The 24,889-nt window shown below is 43.1% G+C and overlaps 1 protein-coding gene across 1 annotated transcript in view; it reads right to left on the bottom strand.

The window, feature by feature from the left end:
• The window catches only part of ift140 (intraflagellar transport 140 homolog (Chlamydomonas)), a 218,852-nt gene that overhangs the window by 44,258 nt on the left and 149,705 nt on the right, over positions 1-24,889 (bottom strand). The window contains exons 19-21 of the mRNA XM_059978862.1: positions 18,827-19,004; positions 13,078-13,268; positions 9,841-9,936 (exon numbers count right to left, since the gene is read on the bottom strand). Of these exons, the coding sequence (XP_059834845.1) occupies positions 9,841-9,936; positions 13,078-13,268; positions 18,827-19,004 (465 nt within the window). The remainder of the gene's footprint in view (positions 1-9,840; positions 9,937-13,077; positions 13,269-18,826; positions 19,005-24,889) is intronic.

Genomic DNA, 24,889 nt, shown 5'->3' with positions numbered 1-24,889 from the left:
GAACTCAGCCTTTTCTCCTTGGAGTGGCAGAGGATGTGAGGTGACCTGATAGAGGTGTACAAGATAATAAAAGGCATTGATCGTGTGGATAGTCAGAGGCTTTTCCCCAGGGCTAGAATGGTTAGCATGAAAGGGCAAAGTTTTAAGGTGCTTGGAAGGAGGTACAGAGGAGATGTCAGGGGTAAATTTTTTACGCTGCGAGAGGTGAGTGCGTGGAATGGGCTGCCAGCAGCAGTGGTGGAGGTGGAAATGATAGGGTCTTTTAAGAGACTCCTGGATGGATACAACGAGCTTTGAAAAATAGAGGGCAATGAGTAAAGCCTAGGTAGTTCTAAGGTAAGGACATGATCAGCACAGCTTTGTGGGTCGAAGGGCCTGTATTGTGCTGTAGGTTTTCTATTATCTATGTTTTATGACCACAGTGATCAGGTCTCTGGCACTGAGCCTGGTTCCGTGGTGCAGAAGGGAAAGAGGAAGATGAAGAATGCGGTAGTCATGGCGGATTCCATAGTGAGGGGAACAGACAGGAGGCTCGGTCAGATACCCGCCTCCCATGGGCCAGGGTACGGGATGTGTTGGATCAGGTGAAGAATATTCTGAAGGGAGAGGATGAACAGCCAGAAGTCTTGGTACACGTTATTCCCAATGACATAGGTAGAAAAAGGGAGGCGGGTAGGAAGCCGAAAAGCAGGACCTCCAAGGTAGTAATCTCAGGATTGCTGCCTGCACTACATGCTAACGTGCACAAGAATAGCATGAACAGGGATATTAACGTGTGGCTGAGAGACTGGTGTAGGGGGCAGGGCTTTGGGCTCCTGGATCATTGGGTTCTCTTCTGGGGGAGGTACAACCCGTACAAAAAGGATGGGTTACATCTGAACCCAAAGAGGTCCAATATTCTAGCAGGCAGGTTTAATAGAGCTGTTCAGGAGAGTTTAAACTAAATTGGCAGGGGGATGGGAACTGGAGTGATTGGGTTGAGGAAGGGGAAAAGAGAAATAAATCAGAGATAGCGTGCAACAGAGATGATAAAAGAACAGGGAGGAGATGAGGCTTAATGATAGCTAGTGGTATGAGTTACAGGACATAGAGGCATAGTGCAGTTAAAACAGAAAGCAACAAATACTGGACTGAGAGTGTTGTATTTGAATGGATGCAGCATAAGGAATAAAATGGACAATCTTGAAATTCAGCTACAGATTGGCAAGATTGGCTGTGGCCATCTCTGAAACTTGGCTAAAGGATGGCTGCCATTGGGAGCTGAATGTCCAAGGATATACGGTGTATCGGAAGGATAGGTTAGTAGGCAGAGGGGGTGGTGTGGCCCTGTGTATAAGAAATAATATTAAATCCTGAGAAAGAGATGACATAGGATTGGAAGGTGTAGAATCTACCAACCCCATTTCCAGAAAAGTTGGGATATTTTCCAAAATGCAATAAAAACAAAAATCTGTGATATGTTAATTCACGTGAACCTTTATTTAACTGACAAAAGTACAAAGAAAAGATTTTCAATAGTTTTACTGACCAACTTAATTGTATTTTGTAAATATACACAAATTTAGAATTTGATGGCTGCAACTCATTCAACAAAAGTTGGGTCAGAGTTAAAATAAGATTGAAAAGTACACAGAATATTCAAGTAACACCGGTTTGGAAGACTCCACATTAAGCAGGCTAATTGGTAGCAGGTGAGGTATCATGACTGGGTATAAAAGTAGCATCCACCAAAGGCTCAGTCTTTGCAAGCAAGAATGGGTCGTGGCTCACTCCTTTGTGCCAAAATTCGTGAGAGAATTGTTAGTCAGTTCAAAAGGAACATTTCCCAACGCAAAATTGCAGAGAATTTAGGTCTTTCAACATCTACAGTACATAATATTGTGAAAAGATTCAGAGAATTCAGAGACGTCTCAGTGCATGAAGGGCAAGGGAAATCACCGTTGAATGCCCGTGATCTTCGAGCCCTCAGGTGGCACTGCCTAAGAAACCGTCATGCTACTGTGACAATTATAGCCACCTGGGCTCGGGCGTACTTCGGAAAACCATTGTCACTTAACACAGTCCGTTGCTGCATCTAGAAATGCAACTTGAAACTGTATTATGCAAGGAGGAAGCCATACATCAACTCGATGCAGAAACGCTGGCAAGTTCTCTGGGCCCGAGCTCATCTCAGATGGACCGAAAGACTGTGGAACCGTGTGCTGTGGTCAGATGAATCCACATTTCAGCTAGTTTTCGGAAAAAACGGGCGTCGAGTTCTCCATGTCAAAGATGAAAATGACCATCCTGATTGTTATTAGCAAAAGGTGCAAAAGCCAGCATCTGTGATGGTATGGGGGTGCATCAGTGCCCATGGCATGGGTGAGTTGCTTGTATGTGAAGGTACCATTGACTCTGAGGTGTATATTAGGATCTTAGAGAGACATATGTTGCCATCAAGGCGACGTCTCTTCCCGGGACATCCATGCTTATTTCAGCAGGACAATGCCAGACCACATTCTGCACGGGCTACAACAGCGCGGCTTTGTAGACACAGAGTGCGTGTGCTTGACTGGCCTGCTACCAGTCCAGATCTATCTCCTATTGAAAATGTACGGCGCATTATGAAGAGGAGAATCAGACAACGGAGACCACGGACAGTTGAGCAGTTGAAGTCTTATATCAAGCAAGAATGGACAAAATTTCCAATTGCAAATCTACTACAATTAGTATCCTCAGTTCCAAAATGATTAAAAAGTGTTATTGAAAGGAAAGGTGATGTAATACAATGGTAAACATGCCTCTGTCCCAACTTTTGTTGAGTGTGTTGCAGCCATCAAATTCTAAATTTCTGTATATTTACAAAATACAATTAAGTTAGTCAGTAAAACTATTGAAAATCTTTTCTTTGTACTTTTGTCAGTTAAATAAAGGTTCACGTGAATTAACATATCACAGATTTTTGTTTTTATTGCATTTTGGAAAATATCCCAACTTTTCTGGAAATGGGGTTTGTACATGGGTTGAGTTAAGAAATGGCAAGGGTAAAAGGACCTTAATGGCAGTTGTATACGGGCTTCCAAACAACAACTGGGATGTGGATTACAAATTACAGCAGGAGATAGAAAAGGCATGTCAGAAAGGCAATGTCATGATAGTCATAGAGGATTTTAACATGAAAGTGGATTGGGAAAACCATGTCAGTACGGGTCCTCAAGAGAGAAAATTTGTAGAATGTCTAAGGGATGGCTTTTTAGAACAGCTTGTTGTTGAGCCCACTAGGCGATCAGCTGTGCTGGATTGAGTGTTGTGCAATGGTCCAGAGGTGATAAGAGAGCTTAAAGTTACAGAACCCTTAGGGAACAGTGATCACAATATGATCAAGTTCACATTGAAATTTGAGAGGGGAAGAAATAAAATCCAATGTATTGGTATTTCAGTGGACTAAAGGAAATTACAATGTCATGCAAGGGGAACTGGCCAAAGTTGACTAGAAAGGGACACTTGCAGGAAGGACGGCAGAGCAGCAACGGCTGGAGTTCCTATGAAAAATGAGGGATGTGCAAGACAGATATATTCCAAATAAGAAGAAGTTTTCAAATGGAAGAAGGACACTACCTTGGCTGACAAATGAAGTCAGAGCCAAAGTAAGAACAAAAGAGAGGGCATACAATGAAGCCAAAGCTAGTGGCAAGATAGAGGATTGGGAAGCTTTTAAAAACTTGCAGAAGGAAACTAAGAAGGTTAGTAGAAAGGAAAAGATGAATTATGAAATGAAGCTGGCAACTAATATCAAAGAAGATACTAAAAGCTTTTTTAAGTATATTAGGGGTAAATGAGAGTTGAGGGTAGATATAGGACCAATAGAAAATGACGCTAGAGATATTGTAATGAGAGATGCAGATATGGCAGAGGAACTGAATGCATATTTTGCATCAGTCTTCACAATTGAAGACATCTGCGATATACCGGTCATTCAAGAGTGTCAGGGAAGTGAAGTATGTGCAGTGAAAGTTACAACTGAGAAGGTGCTCAGGAAGCTTAATGGTCTGAGGGTGGATAAATCTCCTGAATCAGATGGAATGCACCCTCGGGTTCTGAAGGAAGTAGCTGGAGAGATTGCAGAGTTGAACAATGATCTTTCAAGAATTGGTAGATTCTTGCACTGTACCAGATGACAGGAAAATTGCAAATGTTACTCCGCTTTTTAAGAAGAGTGGGAGGCAGCAGAAAGGAAACTATAGACCTGTTAGCTTGATGTCAGTAGTTGGGAAATTGCTGGAATCGATTGTTAGGGATGAGATTATGGAGTGGATCAGCCATAGTGGATCGATTGTTAAGGATGAGATTAGAGGCACATGACAAAATAGGCCAAAGCCAGCATGGTTTCCTGAAAGGAAAATCCTGCCTGACTAACCCACCACAAATTTTTGAGGGAATTACAACAAGGGTAGATAAAGGAGATGCAGTGGATGTGGTATACTTGGATTTTCAGAAGGCCTTTGACAAGATGCCACACATGAGGCTGCTTAGCAAGATAAGAGTCCATGGAATTATAGGGAAGTTACTAGTGTGGGTGGAGCATTGGCTGATCAGCCATAAAACAGAGAGTGGAAATAAAGGGGCCCTATTCTGGCTGGCTGCCAGTTACCAGTCAAGTTCCAGAGTGGTCGATGTTGGGACCACTGCTTTTTACTATGTATATCAATAATTTGGACGATGGTATTAATAGATTTGTGGCTAAATTTGCCGATGATGCAAAGTGTATGGTCATGCACTTCGGTGGAAGAAATAAACGAATAGACTATTATTTAGATGGGGAGACAATTCAAAATGCAGAGATGCAAAAGGACTTGGGAGTCCTTGTGCTGGATACCCTAAAGGTTAACCTCCAGGTTGAGTCGGTTCTGAAGAAGGCGAATGCAAAGCTGGCATTCATTTCTAGAGGTATAGAATATAAGAGCAGGGATGTGATGTTGAGGCTCTATAAGGCACTCGTGAGACCACACTTGGGAGTATTGTGTGCAGTTTGGGGTTCCTTATTTTAGAAAGTATACACTGACATTGGAGAGGGTTCAGAGAAGATTCACAAAATGATTCCAGGAATGAGAAGGTTACTGTATGAGGAACGTCTGTTAGCTCTTGGGCTATATTTCCTAGAGTTCAGGAGAATGAGGGGGGAGCTCATAGAACAATCCAAATGTTAAAAGGCCTGAATAGATTAGATATGGCAAAGTTATTTCCCATGGTAGGGGAGTTCAGGACAATAGGGTATGACTTCAGGATTGAAGGACAACCTTTTAGTACAGAGATGCAGAGAAATTACTTTAGTCAGAGGGTGGTAAATCTGTGGAATTTGTTGCCATAAGCAGCTGTGGAGGCCAAGTCATTGGGTGCATTTAAGGCAAAGATAGATAGGTTCTTGATTAGCCAGGGCATCAAAGGGTATGGGGAGAAGGCAAGGGAGTGGGGATGACTGGAAGAATTGGATCAGCCCATGATTGAATGGCAGAGCAGATTCAATGGGCCAAATGCCCTCCTACTGTTCCTATATCTTATGGTCTTAAAACCCCAAGGCAGTCTAGAAGTATGTGAAGAGCAAGAGGATGAGCTGTGTGAGAATACAACAATCAGGAGTGACAGTGGAAACATGTGCATGGAGCTGGAGGAGGTAATGGAAGTACTTAATGAAAACTTTGCTTAAGTATTCACCAGTGAAAAGCACCTTGGCAACTGTGGGGATGACTTACAGCAGACCAAAATGCTTGAGCATATAGACATTAAGATAGAGGAGGTGCTGGAGCTTTTGAAAGTTATTAAGTTAGATAGATCGCTGGGGTAAGACAAGGTATACCCTGGCTACTGTGGGAAGCAAGGGAGGAGATTGCTGAGCCTCTGTTGATGATCTTTGCATCTTCAATACGGACAGGAGAAGTAGCAGAGGATTGGAAGGTTGCAAACATTGTTCAAGAAAGGAAGCAGAGATAACCCAGGAAATTATAGACCAGTGAGTCTACCTTCAGTGGTGGGTAACTTGTTGGAGAAGATCCTGAGTGGCAGGATTGATGAGCATTAGGAGAAATATAATCTGATTATGGATAGTTGCATGGCTTTGTCAAGGGCAGGCCGTGTTTTATGGGCCTGAATGAATTCTTTGAGGATGTAACAAAACACATTGGTGAAGATAAAGCAGTGGACATAACGTATATGGATTTCAGCAAGGTATTTGATAAGGTTCGCCATGCAAGGCTCATTCAGAAAGTAAGGAGGTTTGGGATCCAAGAAGACCTTGCTTTGTGGATCCAGAATTGGCTTGCCCACAGTAGGCAAAGGGTGTGATTGTAGATGGTTCCTATTCAGCATGGAGAACAGTGACCAGTGGTGTTCTGCAGGGATCTGTTCTGGGACCCCTCCTCTTTGTGATTTTTATTATTGACCTGTATGAGGAAGTAGAGGGGTGAGTTAGTAAGTTTGCTGATGACACAAAAGTTGGGGATGTGTGGGTAGTCTGGAGGATTGTCAGAGGTTACAGCATAACATCGATAGGATGCAGAACTAGGCTGAGCAATGACAGATGGAGTTCAACCCAGATAAGTGTAAAGTGGTTCACTTTGGTAGGTCAAATTTGAAGACAGAATATAACATTTATGGTAAAAACCTTAGTAGTGTGGAAGATCAGTGAGATCTTGGGGTCTGTGTCCATAGGACGCTCAAAGCTGTTGTGCAAGTTGACAGTGTTGTTAAGAAAGCATATGGTGTACTGGCCTTCATAAACTGTGGGATTGAGTTCAAGAGTTGTGAGATAATGTTATAGCTATATAAGATCTTAGTTAGACCCCACTTGGGAGTACTGTGCAAACACGAGGAAATCTGCAGATGCTGGAAATTCAAACAACGCCACACACAAAATGCTGGTGGAACACAGCAGGCCAGTCAGCATCTATAGGGAGAAGCGCTGTCAACATTTCGGGCCGAGACCCTTCATCAGGACGAAGGGTCTCGGCCCAAAACGTCGACAGCGCTTCTCCCTATAGATGCTGCCTGGCCTGTTGTGTTCCACCAGCATTTTGTGTGTGTTGTTGGGAGTACTGTGTTCAGTTCTGATCACCTAATTCCAGGAAGGATGTGCATACTATAGAGAGGAGATTTACAAGGATGTTGCTTGGATTGAAGGGTGTACCTTATGAGAATAGGTTGATTGAACTTGGCCTTTTCTCTTTGGAGCAACAGAGGAGGAAGGGTGACTTGATAAAAGTGTATAAGATGATGAGAGGCATTGATCGTGTGGATAGCCAGAGGCTTTTTTCCCAGGGCTGAACTAGCTAACATGAGGGGGCATAGTTTTAAGGTGCTTGGAAGTAGGTACAAGGGGGATGTCAGAGGTAAGTTTTTTTTACAGACTGATGGGTGCGTGGAATGCACTGCCAGTGATGGTGGTAGAGGCGGATACAATAGGATCTTAGATAGGTACATGAAGCTTAGAAAAATAGAGGGCTATGTGGTAAGGAAATTCTCGGCAGTTTCTAGAATACATTACATGTTGGCACAACATTGTGGGCCGAAGGGCCTGTAATGTGCTGTAGATTTCTAGTATTCAATGTTTTATATATATATACGTTATTGTAACGTATAGCTTTTATTATTATGTATTGCAATGTACTGCTGCCAGAAAAAAATAAACTTTGTGACATATGCCAGTGAAAATAAACCTAATTTCAGGTTGAGACCATTCATCTGAGTCCTGGAACATCCACTGTCCAATTCCCTCCACAGACGCTGCCTGATCCATTGAGTTCCTCTGGCAGATTTTATTTTTTTGCTCTAGATTTCAGTAGTATGTTATGTCTCCACTGTTACAGAGACTGTTGGTTTGCCCTATAAAGCATCACAAACTGTCATTTAATTATGTTCCGTACAGTCACTCACCCGTCCTTTACTGTCATTTCATTATGTTCCGTACAGTCACTCACCTGTCCTTTACTATCATTTCATTCTGTTCTGTACACAGTCACTCACCTGTCCTTTACTGTCGTTTCATTATGTTCTGTACAGTCACTCACCTGTCCTTTACTGCCGTTTCATTCTGTTCTGTACACTCACCTGTCCTTTACTGTCATTTCATTCTGTTCTGTACACTCACCTGTCCTTTACTGTCGTTTCATTATGTTCTGTACAGTCACTCACCTGTCCTTTACTGTCGTTTCATTCTGTTCCATACAGTCACTCACCTGTCCTTTACTGTCATTTCATTATGTTCCTTACAGTCACTCACCTGTCCTTTACTGTCATTTCATTCTGTTCTGTACACTGACCTGTCCTTTACTGTCATTTCATTATGTTCCGTACAGTCACTGACCTGTCCTTTACTGTCATTTCATTATGTTCCGTACAGTCACTCACCTGTTCTTTACTGTCATTTCATTCTGTTCTGTACACTGACCTGTCCATTACTGTTGTTTCATTCTGTTCTGTACACTGACCTGTCCTTTACTGTCATTTCATTCTGTTCCGTACAGTCACTCACCTGTCCTTTACTGTCATTTCATTATGTTCCGTACAGTCACTCACCCGTCCTTTACTGTTGTTTCATTCTGTTCTGTACAGTCACTCACCTGTCCTTTACTGTCGTTTCATTCTGTTCTGTACATACTCACCTGTCCTTTACTGTTGTTTCATTCTGTTCTGTACAGTCACTCACCTGTCCTTTACTGTTGTTTCATTCTGTTCTGTACACACTCACCTGTCCTTTACTGTCGTTTCATTCTGTTCCGTTAAGTCACTCACCTGTCCTTTACTATCATTTCATTCTGTTCTGTACACAGTCACTCACCTGTCCTTTACTGTCGTTTCATTATGTTCTGTACAGTCACTCACCTGTCCTTTACTGCCGTTTCATTCTGTTCTGTACACTCACCTGTCCTTTACTGTCATTTCATTCTGTTCTGTACACTCACCTGTCCTTTACTGTCGTTTCATTATGTTCTGTACAGTCACTCACCTGTCCTTTACTGTCGTTTCATTCTGTTCCATACAGTCACTCACCTGTCCTTTACTGTCATTTCATTATGTTCCTTACAGTCACTCACCTGTCCTTTACTGTCATTTCATTCTGTTCTGTACACTGACCTGTCCTTTACTGTCATTTCATTATGTTCCGTACAGTCACTGACCTGTCCTTTACTGTCATTTCATTATGTTCCGTACAGTCACTCACCTGTTCTTTACTGTCATTTCATTCTGTTCTGTACACTGACCTGTCCATTACTGTTGTTTCATTCTGTTCTGTACACTGACCTGTCCTTTACTGTCATTTCATTCTGTTCCGTACAGTCACTCACCTGTCCTTTACTGTCATTTCATTATGTTCCGTACAGTCACTCACCCGTCCTTTACTGTTGTTTCATTCTGTTCTGTACAGTCACTCACCTGTCCTTTACTGTCGTTTCATTCTGTTCTGTACATACTCACCTGTCCTTTACTGTTGTTTCATTCTGTTCTGTACAGTCACTCACCTGTCCTTTACTGTTGTTTCATTCTGTTCTGTACACACTCACCTGTCCTTTACTGTCGTTTCATTCTGTTCCGTTAAGTCACTCACCTGTCCTTTACTGTCATTTCATTATGTTCACTACAGTCACTCACCTGTCCTTTACTGTCATTCATTCTGTTCTGTACACAGTCACTCACCTGTCCTTTACTGTCATTTCATTCTGTTCTGTACAGTCACTCACCTGTCCTTTTCTGTCGTTTCATTCTGTTCTGTACAGTCACTCACCTGTCCTTTACTGTCATTTCATTCTGTTCTGTACACTGACCTGTCCTTTACTGTCACTTCATTCTGTTCCGTACACAGTCACTCACCTGTCCTTTGTTTTGTTGACATATATTTCGAGTGCTTGCAGATCTTCTAAAAGCATCCTTGGAACTTCAAATCGATGAGTGTCTGACTTTTCAAAACTGTTGAGAGAAGGATGTAAATTTGCACAAGCATTTTTAATGCTCTCAATCCAGATCAAAATGATAATAGTTTTTTTTAATCATGTATTGCAATGTACTGCTGCTGCAAGACATCAAATTTCACGAGACATGCCAGGTTTAATTCAAACCTGATTCTGATTACTTTCTATCAAATTTATACATATATACAGTGGAGAGCATTCTATCCACTTAGGAAGGGCTTAGGATTGGGAAAAGTTGCAGAAAATTGATCCATCATGGGCACTCGCTTCTCTTCCATCGGGGACATCTTCAAAAGGTGATGTCTCAAAAAGGCAGTATGCATCTTTAGGGACCCTCATTACACACAAGATGCCCTCTTCTCATTGCTACTATAAAGGAGGTGGTACAGGAGCCTGAAAAAACACACACACACAATGGTTCAGGAAACACACACATTTCATCCACCCTAAACTGCCTCTGAACTGAGAGGGGCATCGAGGGTCAAGAACATGGGGCAGCATGATTAATGTGAGACTAATACAGCGGTAGTGATCAGTGATCAGGATTCAATTCCCACTCCTGTCTGCCACCATGTTCTCCCCATGACTGTCTGGGTTTCCTCTCATCTTCCAAAGGGTTAGGATCTGTAAACCTTGGGCATGCTGTGCTGGCGTCAGGGGCATGATGACACTTGCAGACGTCCTTGGACTGCACTGGTCATTGACGCAAATGATGCATTTCACTGCATCTTTTGATGTTCTGTACGGGTGACAAATCAAACTCATCTTTATCTAGGGACATCTGCAAGACAGATCAAGGGAGAACAACAGTTCTCCTCCCCAGAGGGGTTTTATGAACCAGACAAGTTTCAATCATACAGTTAATGAGCCAAAATTATTTTTTAAACATTAAGGTATATAATTAATTAATTTCCCATTCTACAGCTGGCACTTAGGGCAACAATGAAGGTCCTCCATCTCTATCTGTCCTATTCATCGCTGTTCTCGTAATTTTTTTTTGATCAGTCAGGGCTGTTGATCAGCCTGAACCTGGAGTACCAGTGGACCATTTTCAGTCTGGCTTCTACTCTTTGACCTGTTTGGCATGGGTGACCCTACCAAGAGCCAAAGCATAAGACCATAGGAGCAGAATTAGGCCACTTAGCCCATCGAGTCTGCTCTGTCATTCCATCATGGCTGCTCCTTGATCCCACTCAACCCCATACATCTGCCTTCTCACCATATCCTTTGATGGTCTGACTAATCAGGAAATGATCAACTTCCGTCTTAAATTTACGCACGGACTTGGTCTCCACCGCAGTCTGTGGCAGAGCATTCTACAGTTTTAACTATTCTCTGGGTAGAAAATTCCATGTTCCCACTCTATTCTAAAAAGCTGTCACTCAATTTTGAGGCTGTGCCCTTTACTTCTGGATACCCCCACCATAAGGAACATCCTCTCCATATCCACCCTATCTTGGCCTTTCAACATTGGGGAGGTTTCAATGAGATATCCCCATGCATTCTTCTAAATTCCACCAAGTACAGGCCCGAAGCTCCTCAAATGTTAACCTCTTCATTCCTAAAAGCATCCTCATGAACCTCCCCTGGACTCTCTCCAATGACAACACATCCTTTCTACAATATGGGGTCTAAAACTGTTGACAATACTCCAAGTGTGGCCTCCTTATTTTTATATTCTATTTCCCTTGAAATAAATGCCAACACTGCATTTGCCTTCTTTACCACAGTCTCAACTTGTAAATTAACCTTCTGGGAGTCTTACATGAGGCCTCCTAAGCCCCTCTACACCTCTGATGTTTGAACCTTCTCCCCATTTAGATAATAGTCTGCACTATTGTTCCTATTACCAAAGTGTGTCATCATACACTCCCATCACAGTATATCCCATCATACATCTGCCACTTTTTTCCCATTCTTCCAATTTGTTTAAGTCCTGCTGCAAAAGCATTGCTTCCTCAGCACTACCTACCCCTCCACCTATCTTTGTATCATCTGCAAACTTTGCCACAAAACCATCAATTCCATTATCTAAATCATTGACAAACAATACAGACCCCTGAGGAACACCACTAGTCACCGGCAGCCAGCCAGAAAAGGCCCCTTTTATTTGCACTCGCTGCCTCCTGCCTCTCAACCATTCTGCTCTCCCTACCAAATAGCTTTCCTGTAAAGTCATAGGATTTCATCTTGTTAAGCAGCCATAAGGCCCTGACACCAGCCAAAATAGTTCTCCAGGTCATTGAAGCATGCAACCCTTCAAAGCCTACCACAAGGCTGCGGTTCTCTTGGAAGCTTTAAACAAAAACGTATTTATTTATTTTAACTTGTATTCTCAAAGTTCAAAATAAATTTATTACTGAAGTACATATATGTCACCACATACAACCCTGAGATTCATTTTCTTGCTGGCATTCACAATAAATACAAAGAAATACAACAGAATCAATGAAAAAACTGCACAAAGACGGATAGATAACCAGTGCGCAAAAGTTGACAAATAGTGCAAATGCAAAAAAAGATAAATAATTTCCAGATGCCACAGTGGGATTCAGATTTGTGTTTCAGGATAATAGTTCAGGAACTGAACCGCCATCCTACAATCCCCTTAAAAGCTTCACATGTGAAACTTTATATTGAGATAGACAACAGGTTTAACACTGTGAGACACTTCATGAGGATTCGCTTTGGTTATACAGCACTGCAAATGGACACTGTGACAATATCAAGCATCAAGGCTAATCTTCATTTGCCACATACATTTACAGGAATTTGCTGTGGTGTGTTGGTCAGGGTGAGATAAACAATATTCAACAATTATAAAGAATAAGAATGATATAAAAAATAAAGTTGGAGATTGAAGTCTGCACATGGAATAAAATGTGCATAAGTACATAATATCAGCATGTATTTACAATGTAAACAGCAATGTTTTAAAGTGTTTACAGTGCAGTGATGGGGGTAATAGCTAGAGAGGGTGAGGGCTAACTAGAATGGTTGATCGGGGGAAGGAATGTTTTACATGCATGAAGCTTTTGTTTTAATAGTCCTTTCGCATTTTCCAGAAAGTTTTGGAAAAAGGCATTTTTCTTTGGAACCCACCCAACTTGCCTGATTGGTCGATCAGTTGTATACTTACTGGATGAGTGCAAGGTGTTGATCCCCCATAGCTTCCAAGTGCTTGGCATAATTGTAATAGGTCGTTCTTAGATGGACCCTGTCAAATGCTTCAGCATTTTCAATAGCCTTCTGCCATTGTCCCGAAGCCTGGTAAAATTTGGTAAGCAGGTCAAATCGTTTGCAGTTTCTGTAAAGTCTCTCAGCATCTTCCTAGAAAAGCACACCAAAGAAAGTAAATCAACTTCAGTTCCCGTCACCCCATTGCAGAAAGGAGGTTGAGGCTTTGGAGAAGAGGTGCAGAAGAGGTCTACCAGGATGTTCACATGGATACAGAGGAAGTGTGCTAACCAGACAGGTTGTTTTCTCTGGAGAGGCAGAGGCTGAGGGAAGATCTAATAGGGGTTTATAAGATAATGAGAGGCACAGATAGGGTAGACAGCCAGTATCATTATCCAAGGGTTGAAATGTTTACTACCAGGAGGCATGCACTTAATATGAGAGGGGATGCGTGGGGCACGTTACTTTTTAACACAGTGGTGATCCAGAGGGCACAGCCTCAGAACAGGCAAGGAGTGATTGTGAGAGGGACAGAGAGAGAAAAAAGAGAGACAAAAGAAAAAAGGGGGGGGGGGGGAAATAATACATACATACATACATAAATAAATAAATAAATAAATAAGGGATGGGGCAAGAAGGGGAGGGGGGCATTAATGGAAGTTAGAATAGTAAATGTTCATGCCATCAGGTTGGAGGCTACCCAGATGGAATATAAGGTGGTGTTCTTCCAACCTGAGTGTGGCTTCATCTTGACAGTAGAGGAGGCCATGGATTGACATATCAGAATGGGAATGGGACGTGGAATTAAAACGTGTGGCCACTGGGAGATTCTGCTTTCTCTGGCGGACCGAGCATAGGTGTTCAGCGAAACGGTCTCCCAGTCTGCGTCGGGTCTCACCAATATATAAAAGGCCACACCGGGAGCACCAGTCTCAATATACCACACCAGCCAACTCACAGGTGAAGTGCCGCCTCACCTGGAGGGACTGTGTGGGGCCCTGAATGGTGGTGAGGGAGGAAGTGTAAGGGCAGGTGTAGCACTTGTTCTGCTTACGAGGGTAAGTGCCAAGAGGGAGATCAGTGGGAAGGGATGGGGGGGATGAATGGACAAGGGAGTCACGTAGGGAGTGATCCCTGCGGAAAGCAGAAGTGGGGAGGGAAAGATGTACTTAGTGGTGGGATCCCGTTGGAGGTGGCGGAAGTTACGGAGAATTATATGTTGGACTCGGAGGCTGATGGGGTGGTGGAACCCTATCCCTTGTGGGGTGGTGGGAGAATGGGGTGGGAGCAGATATGCATGAAATGGGAGAGATGCGTTTGAGAGCAGAGTTGATGGTGGAGGAAGGGAAGCCCCTTTCTTTAAACAAGGAAGACATCTCCTTCATCCTAGAATGAAAAGCCTCATCCTGAGAGCAGATGCAGCAGAGACGGAGGAATTGCGAGAAGGGATGTCATTTTTGCAAGAGACAGGGTGGGAAGAGGAATAGTCCAGGTAGCTGTGAGAGTCGGTAGGCTTATAGTAGATATCAGTAGGTAAGCCATCTCCAGAGATGGAGACAGAAAGATCAAGAAAGGGGAGGGAGGTGTTGGAAATGGACCAGGTAAATTTGAGGGCAGGGTGAAAGTTGGAGGCAAAGTTAATGAAGTCAATGAGCTCAGCATGCGTGCAGGAAGCAGCGTCAACGCAGTTGTCGATGTAGCGAAGGAAAAGTGGGGGACGGATACCAGTATGGGCTTGGAACACGGACTGTTCCACAAAGCCAACAAAAAGGCAGGCATAGCTGGGACCCGTATGGGTGCCCATGGCTACACCTTTGGTTTGGGGAAAGTGGGAGGAACCAAAGCAGAAATTATTAAGAGTAAGGACTAATTCCTCTAGACGGAGGAGAATGGTGGTAGAGGAGAACTAGTTAGGTCTGGAATCCAAAAAGAAGCGGAGAGCTTTGAGACCTTCCTGGTGGGGGATGGAGGTATATAGGGACTGGATGTCCATGGTGAAAATAAGGTGGTGGGGGCCAGGGAACTTAAAATCATTGAAAAAAATTCAAAGTGTGAGAAGTGTCACAAACATAGATGGGAAGGAATTGAACAAGGGGGGATAAAATAGTGTTGAGGTATGCAGAAATGAGTTCAGTGGGGCAGGAGCAAGCTGAGACAATGGGTCTACCTGGACAGGCAAGTTTGTGGATCTTGGGTAGGAGGTAAAAACGGGAAGTGTGGGGTGTGGGAACTATAAGGTTGGTGGTAGTGGATGGGAGATCCCCAAAGCTGATAGGGTTGGTGATGATATGGGAGACAATGGCCTGTTACTCCTTAGTGGGGTCATGATCGAGGGGTAAATAAGACGAGGTATCAGTGAGTTGTCGCTGTGCCTCAGCATGGTAGAGGTCAGTACGCCAGACTACAACAGTGCCCCCCTTATCAGCGGGTTTTATCGTAAAGTTGGGATTGGTGCGGAGTGAGTGGAGAGCAGAGTGTTCGGAAGGAGTGAGGTTGGAATTGTAACAAGGTGTGGTGAAGTCTAGACGGTTGATGTCCCGTTGGCAGTTAGCAATAAAGAGATCCAGAGCAGGTAGAAGACCAGAGCGGAGTGTCCATGAAGAAGAGGGGGTCCAGTGAGGGGGCAGTGAGGTCTTGATGTGCTTCATGACAAGCCTCTCGAAACATTTCATAATGATGGATGTGAGTGCAACGGGACGGTAGTCATTGAGGCAGGACACTGAAGACTTCTTCAGCACGGGGACGATGGTGGCGGCCTTGAAGCACGTTAGAATGGTGGTGCTGCTCAGGGAGATGTCGGTGAGAAAATCTGCTAGCTGGTCATCCTCTAAGCACTCTACCAGGAATATTGTCTGGTCCAGCAGCCTTCCGTGGGTTGACCCTGCACAGGGCTTTTTTCACATCGGCCACAGTGAGACACAGCACCTGGTCATTTGGAGGAGGGGTGGACATCCTCGCTGCCATGTCATTTTCTGCCTCAAACCAGGCGTAGAAGTTATTCAGCGCATCTGGAAGGGAGGCATCCCCCACACAGTCAGGCGATGTTGTCCAGTAATTGATGTCCTAAACACCCATCCACATGCGTCGCATGTCGTTGCTGTCCTGGAAGTGGCTGAGGATTTGCTGGGTGTGTGCACGCTTTGCCTCTCTGATGGCCTGGGACAGTTTGGCCTTTGCTGTTGTTAGGGCTGCTTTGTCGCCTGCTCTGAAGGAGTCACGGTTCCTCAGCAGTGCATGCACCTCAGCGTTTCCGTGGTTTTCTTGACACCACTGTGTCAGAGAGATGACTTCTTCCCTGTAGGCTACCTTGTTATTGTTTGAGATTAAGCCAATCAATGTAGTGTCGTCGGCAAATTTAATTAGCATATTTGAACTGTGGGTGGCGATACAGTCATTGGTACACAGGGAGTAAAGGATGGGACTCAGTACACAGCCCTGAGGGGCTCTTGTATTGAGAGTGTATTGGAGGTGAGGAAGTCCACTCTTACAACCTGCTGGTGATCTGACAGGAAGTCCAGGATCCAGCTGCACAAGGCAGAGTCAAGGCTGAGGAGCAGATGGACTAAATCCCAGAGTCCTGAGAGAGATTGCTGAAGAGATAATGGATGCATTGGGCATGATCTTTTAAGAATCACTTGATTCTGGCATGGTCCCGGTGGACTGGAAGATTGCAAATGTCACTCCACTCTTTAAGAAGGGAGGAAGGCAAAAGAAAGGAATTTATAGGCCAGTTAGCCTAACCTCAGTGGTTGGGCTAACTGTTGGAATTCATTATTAAGGATGAGGTTTTGAGGTACTTGGAAACTAATGATAAAATAAGTCAAAGGAAATCTTGCCTAACAAATCTGTTAGAGTTCTTCGAGGAAGTAACAAGCAGGGTGGACAAAGCAGAGTCAGTGAATGTCATTTACTTAGGTTTTCAGAATGCATTTGATAAGGTGCCATATATGAGGCTGCTTAACCTAAAATCCAATGGCGTTACAGGAAAGATATTTGGCATAGAGAGTGAAATGGCTGACAGGCAGGAGGCAGTGGGTTTTTCTGACTGGCTGCCAGTGACTAGTGGTGTTCCTCAGGTACTGGGGCCTCTACTTTTCACATTGGTTGTCAATGATTTCGATAATGGAAATGATGGCTTTGTGGCAAAGTTTGCGGATGATTACGAAGATAGATAGAAGGATAGATGGTGCTGAGGAAGCAATGCGTTTGCAGCAGGACTTCGACAAATTGGAAGAATAGGCAAAAAAGTGGCAGATGGAATACAGTGTTGGGAAAAAGTACGATAATACATTTTGGTCAAAGGAACAGTAGTGCGGACTATTATCTAAATGGAGAGTCGGTTCAAACATCAGAGGTGTAGAGAGAGTTAGGAGTCGTTGTGAAAGACTCCCAGAAGGTTAATTTACAAGTTGAGTCTGTGGTAAAGGTGGAAAATGCAATGTTTGGTTAATGTTGGGGAGCAGCATCAGTGCCGGTGATGCAAAACGACAAATAAGCTCATCAAAAAGGCTGGATCTGTCCTTGCCTACAACCTGGACTCTTTTGAGTTAGTGGTGGAGAGGAGGTCACTGACAAACCATTATCCATTATGGGCAAACACGAGGAAATCTGCAGATGCTGGAAATTCAAGCAACACACACAAAATGCTGGTGGAACGTAGCAGGCCAGGCAGCATCTATAGGGAGAAGCGCTGTCAACGTTTCGGGGCGAGGACTGATGAAGGGTCTCGGCCCGAAATGTTGACAGCGCTTCTCCCTATAGATGCTGCCTGGCCTGCTGCGCTCCACCAGCATTTTGTGTGTGTTGCTCTCATTATGGACAATCTGGCAATCTGACCTACTGAAGGTAGGAAGGTATGAAAAGGAAAGCACAGGAGTGCCCACAGGACTGCTTTGAATCGGTGGACTGGACTGTATTCAGGGATTCATCTTTGAACCTGGATGAGTATACTGCAGTTACTGACTTCATTAAAACCTGTGTGGATAGGTGCATGCCCACAAAGTACTTTTCCAAACTAAAAGCCATGGATGAACGAGGAGGTACGTCATCTGCTGAAGGCTAGTTCTGTGGCCTTCAAGTCTGGCAACCCAGGCCTATACCACAAAACCAGGTATGATTTGCGGAGGGCTAGTTCAAGGGCGAAGAGGCAATTTTGAATTGAACCTCTGCTGCTAAGTTAACAAATTTCATGTCACATGCCGGTGATAATAAACCTGATTCTGATTCTGAATGTGCACAGTATACGGAATAAGGTAGATGTACTTGCAGCACAGTTGCAGATTGGCAGGTATGATGTTGTAGGTATCATAGAATCATGGCTGAAAGATTAGAAGTGGGAGCTTAATATTCAAGGATACACATTGTATTGAAAGGACAGGTAGGAAGACAGAGTGGGTGGCATTGGTCTGTTAGTAAAAAATGAAATCAAATCATTAGAAAGAACTGACATAGGGCTGGAAGGTGTTGAATCATTGTGGAAAATGGAGGACTATGTGGGAGGGAAGTATTAGATTGATCTTAGAATAGATTAAAAGATTGCCACAACATCGTAGGCCAAAGAGGCTGTACTGAGCTATAATGTCCAATGTTCTATAAGTATGGGCCTGGAGACATCAAATGCCATTTAAGGCACTTCACCATTTGAAATGAAAGGCTATCTGGGGATATTAGATGGGAACAGGTAACAAGATGAAGCAGATTCCTGCACATACCAACATTCCCAGCTGCACAGCCAGTATGGCCACTCTTGCATCGAGTTCTGGTTGCTGTGCAGCCTGCCGCAGGGCTCTGGCTCCCCGAGCATGGCCCATGTTTCCCAGGCACACCTTGGCCACATCGAGCCTCCGAGTCTTCACGCACATCCTGGCCATGTTCTCCCACACAGCCTCACTGCAGGGAAGAGCAGAAAAGTCCATTGTTGAAAATTACTGTCAAGGTATTCCATCTTGTGTTGCCATAGCAACCATGTTGTCTCTCAGGACACACTGTTTGGGCTCAAGTTAAACTGCATGGCACTTAGAGAAAGCAGATATATTGCAAATTCCCCCTACCACATAGACCGTAATAATGTAATATTGTCTAATCTAATGTAATATTGACATGGAAACTGTTAGATTCTAAATAATGGGCATTAAAGGATAAGTTACGTATAATTATAGTTTGAAATGTAGATTCTATTACAGAGGTCACTTCAGTAGCTTAGCAGTTAGCATGACGGTATAATAGATCGAGGCATTTCGGAGTTCAATTCCAGCTCTGTCTGCTCTCTGGTTTCCCCCGACAGTCCAAAGATGTACCAGGTAGTAGGTTAATTGGTCATTGTAAATTGTTCCATGATTAGGCTAGGTTTAAATTGGGGATTGCTGGGCAGTGCAGATCAAAGGGCCGGAAGGACCTTTACCACGCTGTATTTCAATAAGTAAATAAACTATATAATAATACACAATGTAAAAACCGTAGACGACAGAACAAACAAAATACAAACAATGAACAGGGCATTTTTAAAGATCACCACTTCTGCCACCGATAATTTGAAGGCTCTTTAAATTAATTTTTCCTACAGTTAAATCTATTCTGAGATTTCCTCAATTTATAGCTATGACCACAAGCTGTCCCTTTCCAGCACTGGGAATTTTGTGTAACACAACAGTTCTCATTGAAATTATAAATACTCTTGGAATAAGAAGGGAATTAAGTACATTAGCAAAATAAAGCAAATATTGAAAGTCTGAAATAAAAAGATGAACTATCTGTAAGCATCAGTATCTGTGGAGAGATACAGATAACATTTCAGAGTGATGAGGTGTTGTCACCATGAGGTCCACTATTGCAAAATTTATCATCACTCTAACAGACGAAGAAGAAGAATAGCCCTTCACATGGCAGTGGAGTTATCAGGGCACTGTCTTTTGACGGCGTTTCCGTAGCAAGCTATTCTTGTTTTTACGAGGCCAAGTTGCTAGCTCAACATTCAACCTGACTTGCATTCAAACTCGGAAACCTTCGCTCCGGAGTCCAGCGCTGATATTATTGCGCCACCAAGCGGGATATCACTCTAAAAGATTAGCTTTATTAGTCATATGTACAGTACGTTGAAACATGGCGTAAAATACATCGTCTCAGAATCAGAATCAGGTTTCATATCATTGGCAACAAATCTGTTGTTTTACAGAGGCAGTGCATTTAAATACATAAATGACAATAAGAAGTATATATTAAAAAGTTAAACAAGTAATGAAAAAAAAGAACAAAATAGTGAGGTCGAGTTCATTGTCCATTCAGAAATCTGATGGCAGAGTGGAAGAAGCTGGTCCTGAAATGTTGTGTGCCTTCAAACTCCTGTATCTTCTCCTTGATGGCAGCAATCAGAAGAGGGTGATGGGGGTCTTTAATGAGAGATGCCTGCTTTTTGAGGCATCGCCTTTCGAAGAGTCCTTGATGCTGGGGAGGCTTATTCCCATGATGGTGCTGGCTGAGTTTCCAACTTTCTACAGCTATTTCTGATGCTGTGCGTATGGCCCCTCCATACCAGACAGTAATGCAACCAGTTACAATGCTCCCTACCGTACATCTGTAGAAATTTGCAAGAGTCTTTGGTAACATACCAGGTATCTTTGTCAAATTAAGCCAGTGAGGATTGTGTTGGAGGCAGCCATGCTTCTGGTACCAACATAGTATGCCCACAATTTACTAACAATTTGGAATGTGGGAGGAAATCCATGTGGTCATGAGGAGAATTTACCAACTCCTTACAGACAGCAGTGGAACTGAACCCAATGTTATTGCTGACACTGTAATTGTGTTCCACTAACCACTATGCTAACATATCACCCATGAATGCATTGGCCAATAAAGAGACATAAGACTGCAGATGCTGGAATTTGGAGCAAAAATAAAATACTGGAAGAATTCAGATGGGTCACGCAGCATCTGGACAGTACTGTGCAAACTTAGGCACACATATATAGCTAGGATGCCTAAGACTTCTGCATGGTACTGTATTTGTCAACGTGGAGTGGAAAGTGAGTTTGTAAATCTGGTGGGAGCAAAGGATGTTAGGACTGGCAACAGTAGAGTGCCATTTGAGGGGTATAGGACAGGTAGCAGAGCAGGAGGGCCTGAGGCAGGGAGGTGGGGTAGTGTTGGTGATTTGAGGCAGCCTCACCCAGCCCTGAGGCACCAGACAAGGTCACTTGATTCCAAACAACTGGTTTATTGATCATTACAGAATGTCTCTCTGGTGCTTCCTGCTTCCTTTGCCTTTTCCCAACCATGATTCCCCCCTGTCCCTGCCCCCTTCCCACTTTCATTCCACAATAAAGATACAGTTTAGAATCAGATTTAACATCACTCACATATGTCAGGACGATTGTTTTTATTTTGCAGCAGCAGTACAGTGCAATACATAAAGCCTTAGGCCACCTATCTATATATACAGTGGCATGCAAAAGTCTGGCATCCCTGGTCAAAATTTCTGTTACTGTGAATAGCTAAGTGAATAAAAGAGGAACTGATTTCCAAAAGGCATAAAGTTAAAGATGACACATTTCTTTAATATTTTAAGCAAGATTACTTTTTTTATTTCCATCTTTTACAGGTTTAAAATAACAAAAAAGGAAAAGGGTCCAAAGCAAAAGTTTGGGCACCCTGCATGGTCACCCCCTTTGGCAAGTATCACAGCTTGTAAACACTTTCTGTAGCCAGCTAAGTGTCCTTCAGTTCTTGTTTGGGGGATTTTCGCCCATTCTTCCTTGCAAAAGGCTTCTAGTTCTGTGAGATTCTTGGGCCATCTTGCATGCACTGCTCTTTTGAGGTCTATCCACAGATTTTCGATGGTGTTTAGGTTGGGGGACCGTGAGGGCCATGGCAAAACCTTCAGCTTGCACCTCTTGAGGTAGTCCATTGTGGATTTTGAGGTGTGTTTAGGATCATTATCCTGTTGTAGAAGCCATCCTCTTTTCATCTTCAGCTGCTTTTTTTTTACAGATGGTGTGATGTTTGCTTCCAGAATTTGCTGGTATTTAATTGAATTCATTCTTCCCTCTACCAGTGAAATGTTCCCCACGCCACTGGCAAGCACAAGCCTAAAGCATGATCGATCCACCCCTGTGCTTAACAGTTGGAGAGGAGTTCTTTTCATGAAATTCTGCAGCCTTTTTCCTCCAAACATACCTTTGCTCATTGCGGCCAAAAAGTTCTATTTTAACTTCATCAGTCCACAGGACTTGTTTCCAAAATGCATCCAGCTTGTTCAGATGTTCCTTTGCAAACTTCTGATGCTGAATTTTGTGGTGAGGATGCAGGAAAGGTTTGCTTCTGATGACTCTTCCATGAAGGTCATATTTGTGCAGGTGTTGCTGCAAAGTAGAACAGTGCACCATCACTCCAGAGTCTGCTAAATCTTCCTGAAGGTTTTTTGCAGTCAAACAGGGGTTTTGATTTGCCCTTCTAACAATCCTAAGAGTAGTTCTTTCGGAAAGTTTTCTTGGTCTTCCAGATCTCAACTTGACCTCCACCGTTCCTGTTAACTGCCATTTCTTAATTACATTACGAACTGAGGAAACAGCTACCTGAAAACGTTTTGCTATCTTCCTATAGCCTCTCCTGCTTTGTGGGCATCATTTATTTTAATTTTCAGAGCGCTAGGCAGCTACTTAGAGGAGCCCATGGCTACTGATTGTTGGAACAAGGTTGGGACAAGTCAGGGTATTTATAAAGCTTTGAAATTTGCATCACCTGGCCTTTCCTAACGATGACTGTAAACAAGCCATAGCCCTAACAAGCTAATTAAGGTCTGAGACCTTGGTAAAAGTTATCTGAGAACTCAAATCTCTTGGGGTGCCCAAACTTTTGCATTGTGCTCCTTTCCTTTTTTCACTCTAAAATTGTACAAAACAAAAATAATAGACTAATCTTGCTTAAAATGTTTAAAAGAATGTTTCATCTTTAACTTTATGACTTTCGGAGATCAGTTGATCTTCTACTCACTTAGCTATTCACAGTAACAGAAATTTTGACCAGTGGTGCCCAAACTTTTGCATGCCACTGTATGTGCCTAAGACTTTTGCACAGGACTGTATTTTTGTATTTTATTTTTAGCAATATAATGTGGAGTAGGGCCTTCTGCTTCTTTGAGCCATTCTGCCCTAGCAAACCCCGAGTGGTTACTGGGGCAGCATTTAGGTTAAGTGCTAACCTAATCACAGGATAATTTAAAATGACCAAGTGACCTGTTGTACATCTTTGGATTGTTGAGAGGAATACCGGAGAATACCGGAGAAAACCCACACATTGCACAGGAAGGAAGTATAGAGTCTTCTTACAGAAATAAACTGGAACTGAACCCCAACTCTGGAAAGCCTCAAAATGCAATAGTGTTGTGTTAATTGCTATGCTACCATGGTGCTGTGGCGTGCAGAGGCAAAAGGATAGTCAACATTTTGTTTGAGACCTATATGAGAAGACTCAGTGGAACTGAAATGGTTAACGGAGTGGGGGGAGAAATGCAAATCTCTGAAGTGGCCTTTGGAGTGGATTAGAGGGCAGTCCCAGATTAGAGAACATTCATTTAGAACAGAGATTAGGAGGAATTTCCTTAGTCAGAAGCTGGTGAATCTGTGAAATTCATTGCCACAGATGGCAATGGAGGCAAAGTCATTGGGTATATTTAAAGTGGAGGCTGATAGGTTAATGATTAGTCAGGGTGTCAAAGGTTACAGAGAGAAGGCAGGAGAATGGGGTTGAGAGGGAAAATAAATCAGCCATGACAGAATGGCAGAATAGACTCAATAGGCCAAATGGTTTAATTCTTCTCCTATATCTTATGGTCTTATCAACTTCCCTTTCCATTCAAAGAATGAATCTGAGCACTAAGTGAAGAACTGAAAGGTATGATCAGTGTAGTCGAAAACAAGGTATGAAATATCAACTCATCAGATTGAAAATTGTGTTTTTTTTATTGTCACATGTACCAAGATAGTGGAAAAACTTTGTTTTGCATACTGTTTATTTAATTTTCAATACATCAGTACATTGATGTACTATAAGGGAAAACAATAAGAGTGCAGAATAAAGCTTCACACACAAAATGATGAAGGAACTCAGCAGGTTGGGGGTGTTGTGGATAATGTGGAGGGCTTTCAGAGGTTACAGTGGGACATCGATTGGATGCAAAACTGGGCTGAGGAGTGGCAGATGGGGTTCAACCCAGATAAGTGTGAAGTGGTTCATTTTGGTACGTGAAATATAATAGCAGAATATAGTATTAATGGTAAGACTCTTGGCAGGGTGGAAGATCAGAGAGCTCTTAGGGTTGAGTCCATAGGACACTTAAAGCTGCTACACAGGTTGACTCTGTGGTTAAGGAAGCATACAGTGCATTGACCTTCATTAATTGTGGGATTGAGTTCAAGAGCTGAGAGGTAATATTACAGCTATATAGGACCCTGGTCAGACCCCACTTGGAATACTGTGCTTAGTTCTGGTTGCCTCACTACAGGAAGGAAGTGGAAGCCATAGGAAGGGTGCAGAGGAGATTTACAAGTAAGTTGCTTGGATTGAGGAGGATGTCTTATAAGAATAGGTTGAGTGAACTTGGCCTTTTCTCTTTGGAGTGACAGAGGATGAGAAGTGACCAGATAGAGGTGTATAAGATAAGGAGAGGCACTGATCGTGGATAGTCAGAGGCTTTTTCCCAGGGCTGGAATGGCTAGCACAAGAAGACACAGGTTTAAGGTGTTTGGAAGTAGGTACAGAGAAGATGTCAGGGGTAAGTT

Source organism: Hypanus sabinus, chromosome 9, assembly GCF_030144855.1.
Source record: "Hypanus sabinus isolate sHypSab1 chromosome 9, sHypSab1.hap1, whole genome shotgun sequence".
Taxonomy (NCBI): Eukaryota; Metazoa; Chordata; class Chondrichthyes; order Myliobatiformes; family Dasyatidae; genus Hypanus; species Hypanus sabinus.
This window is presented reverse-complemented; position numbering and strand designations above follow the sequence as displayed.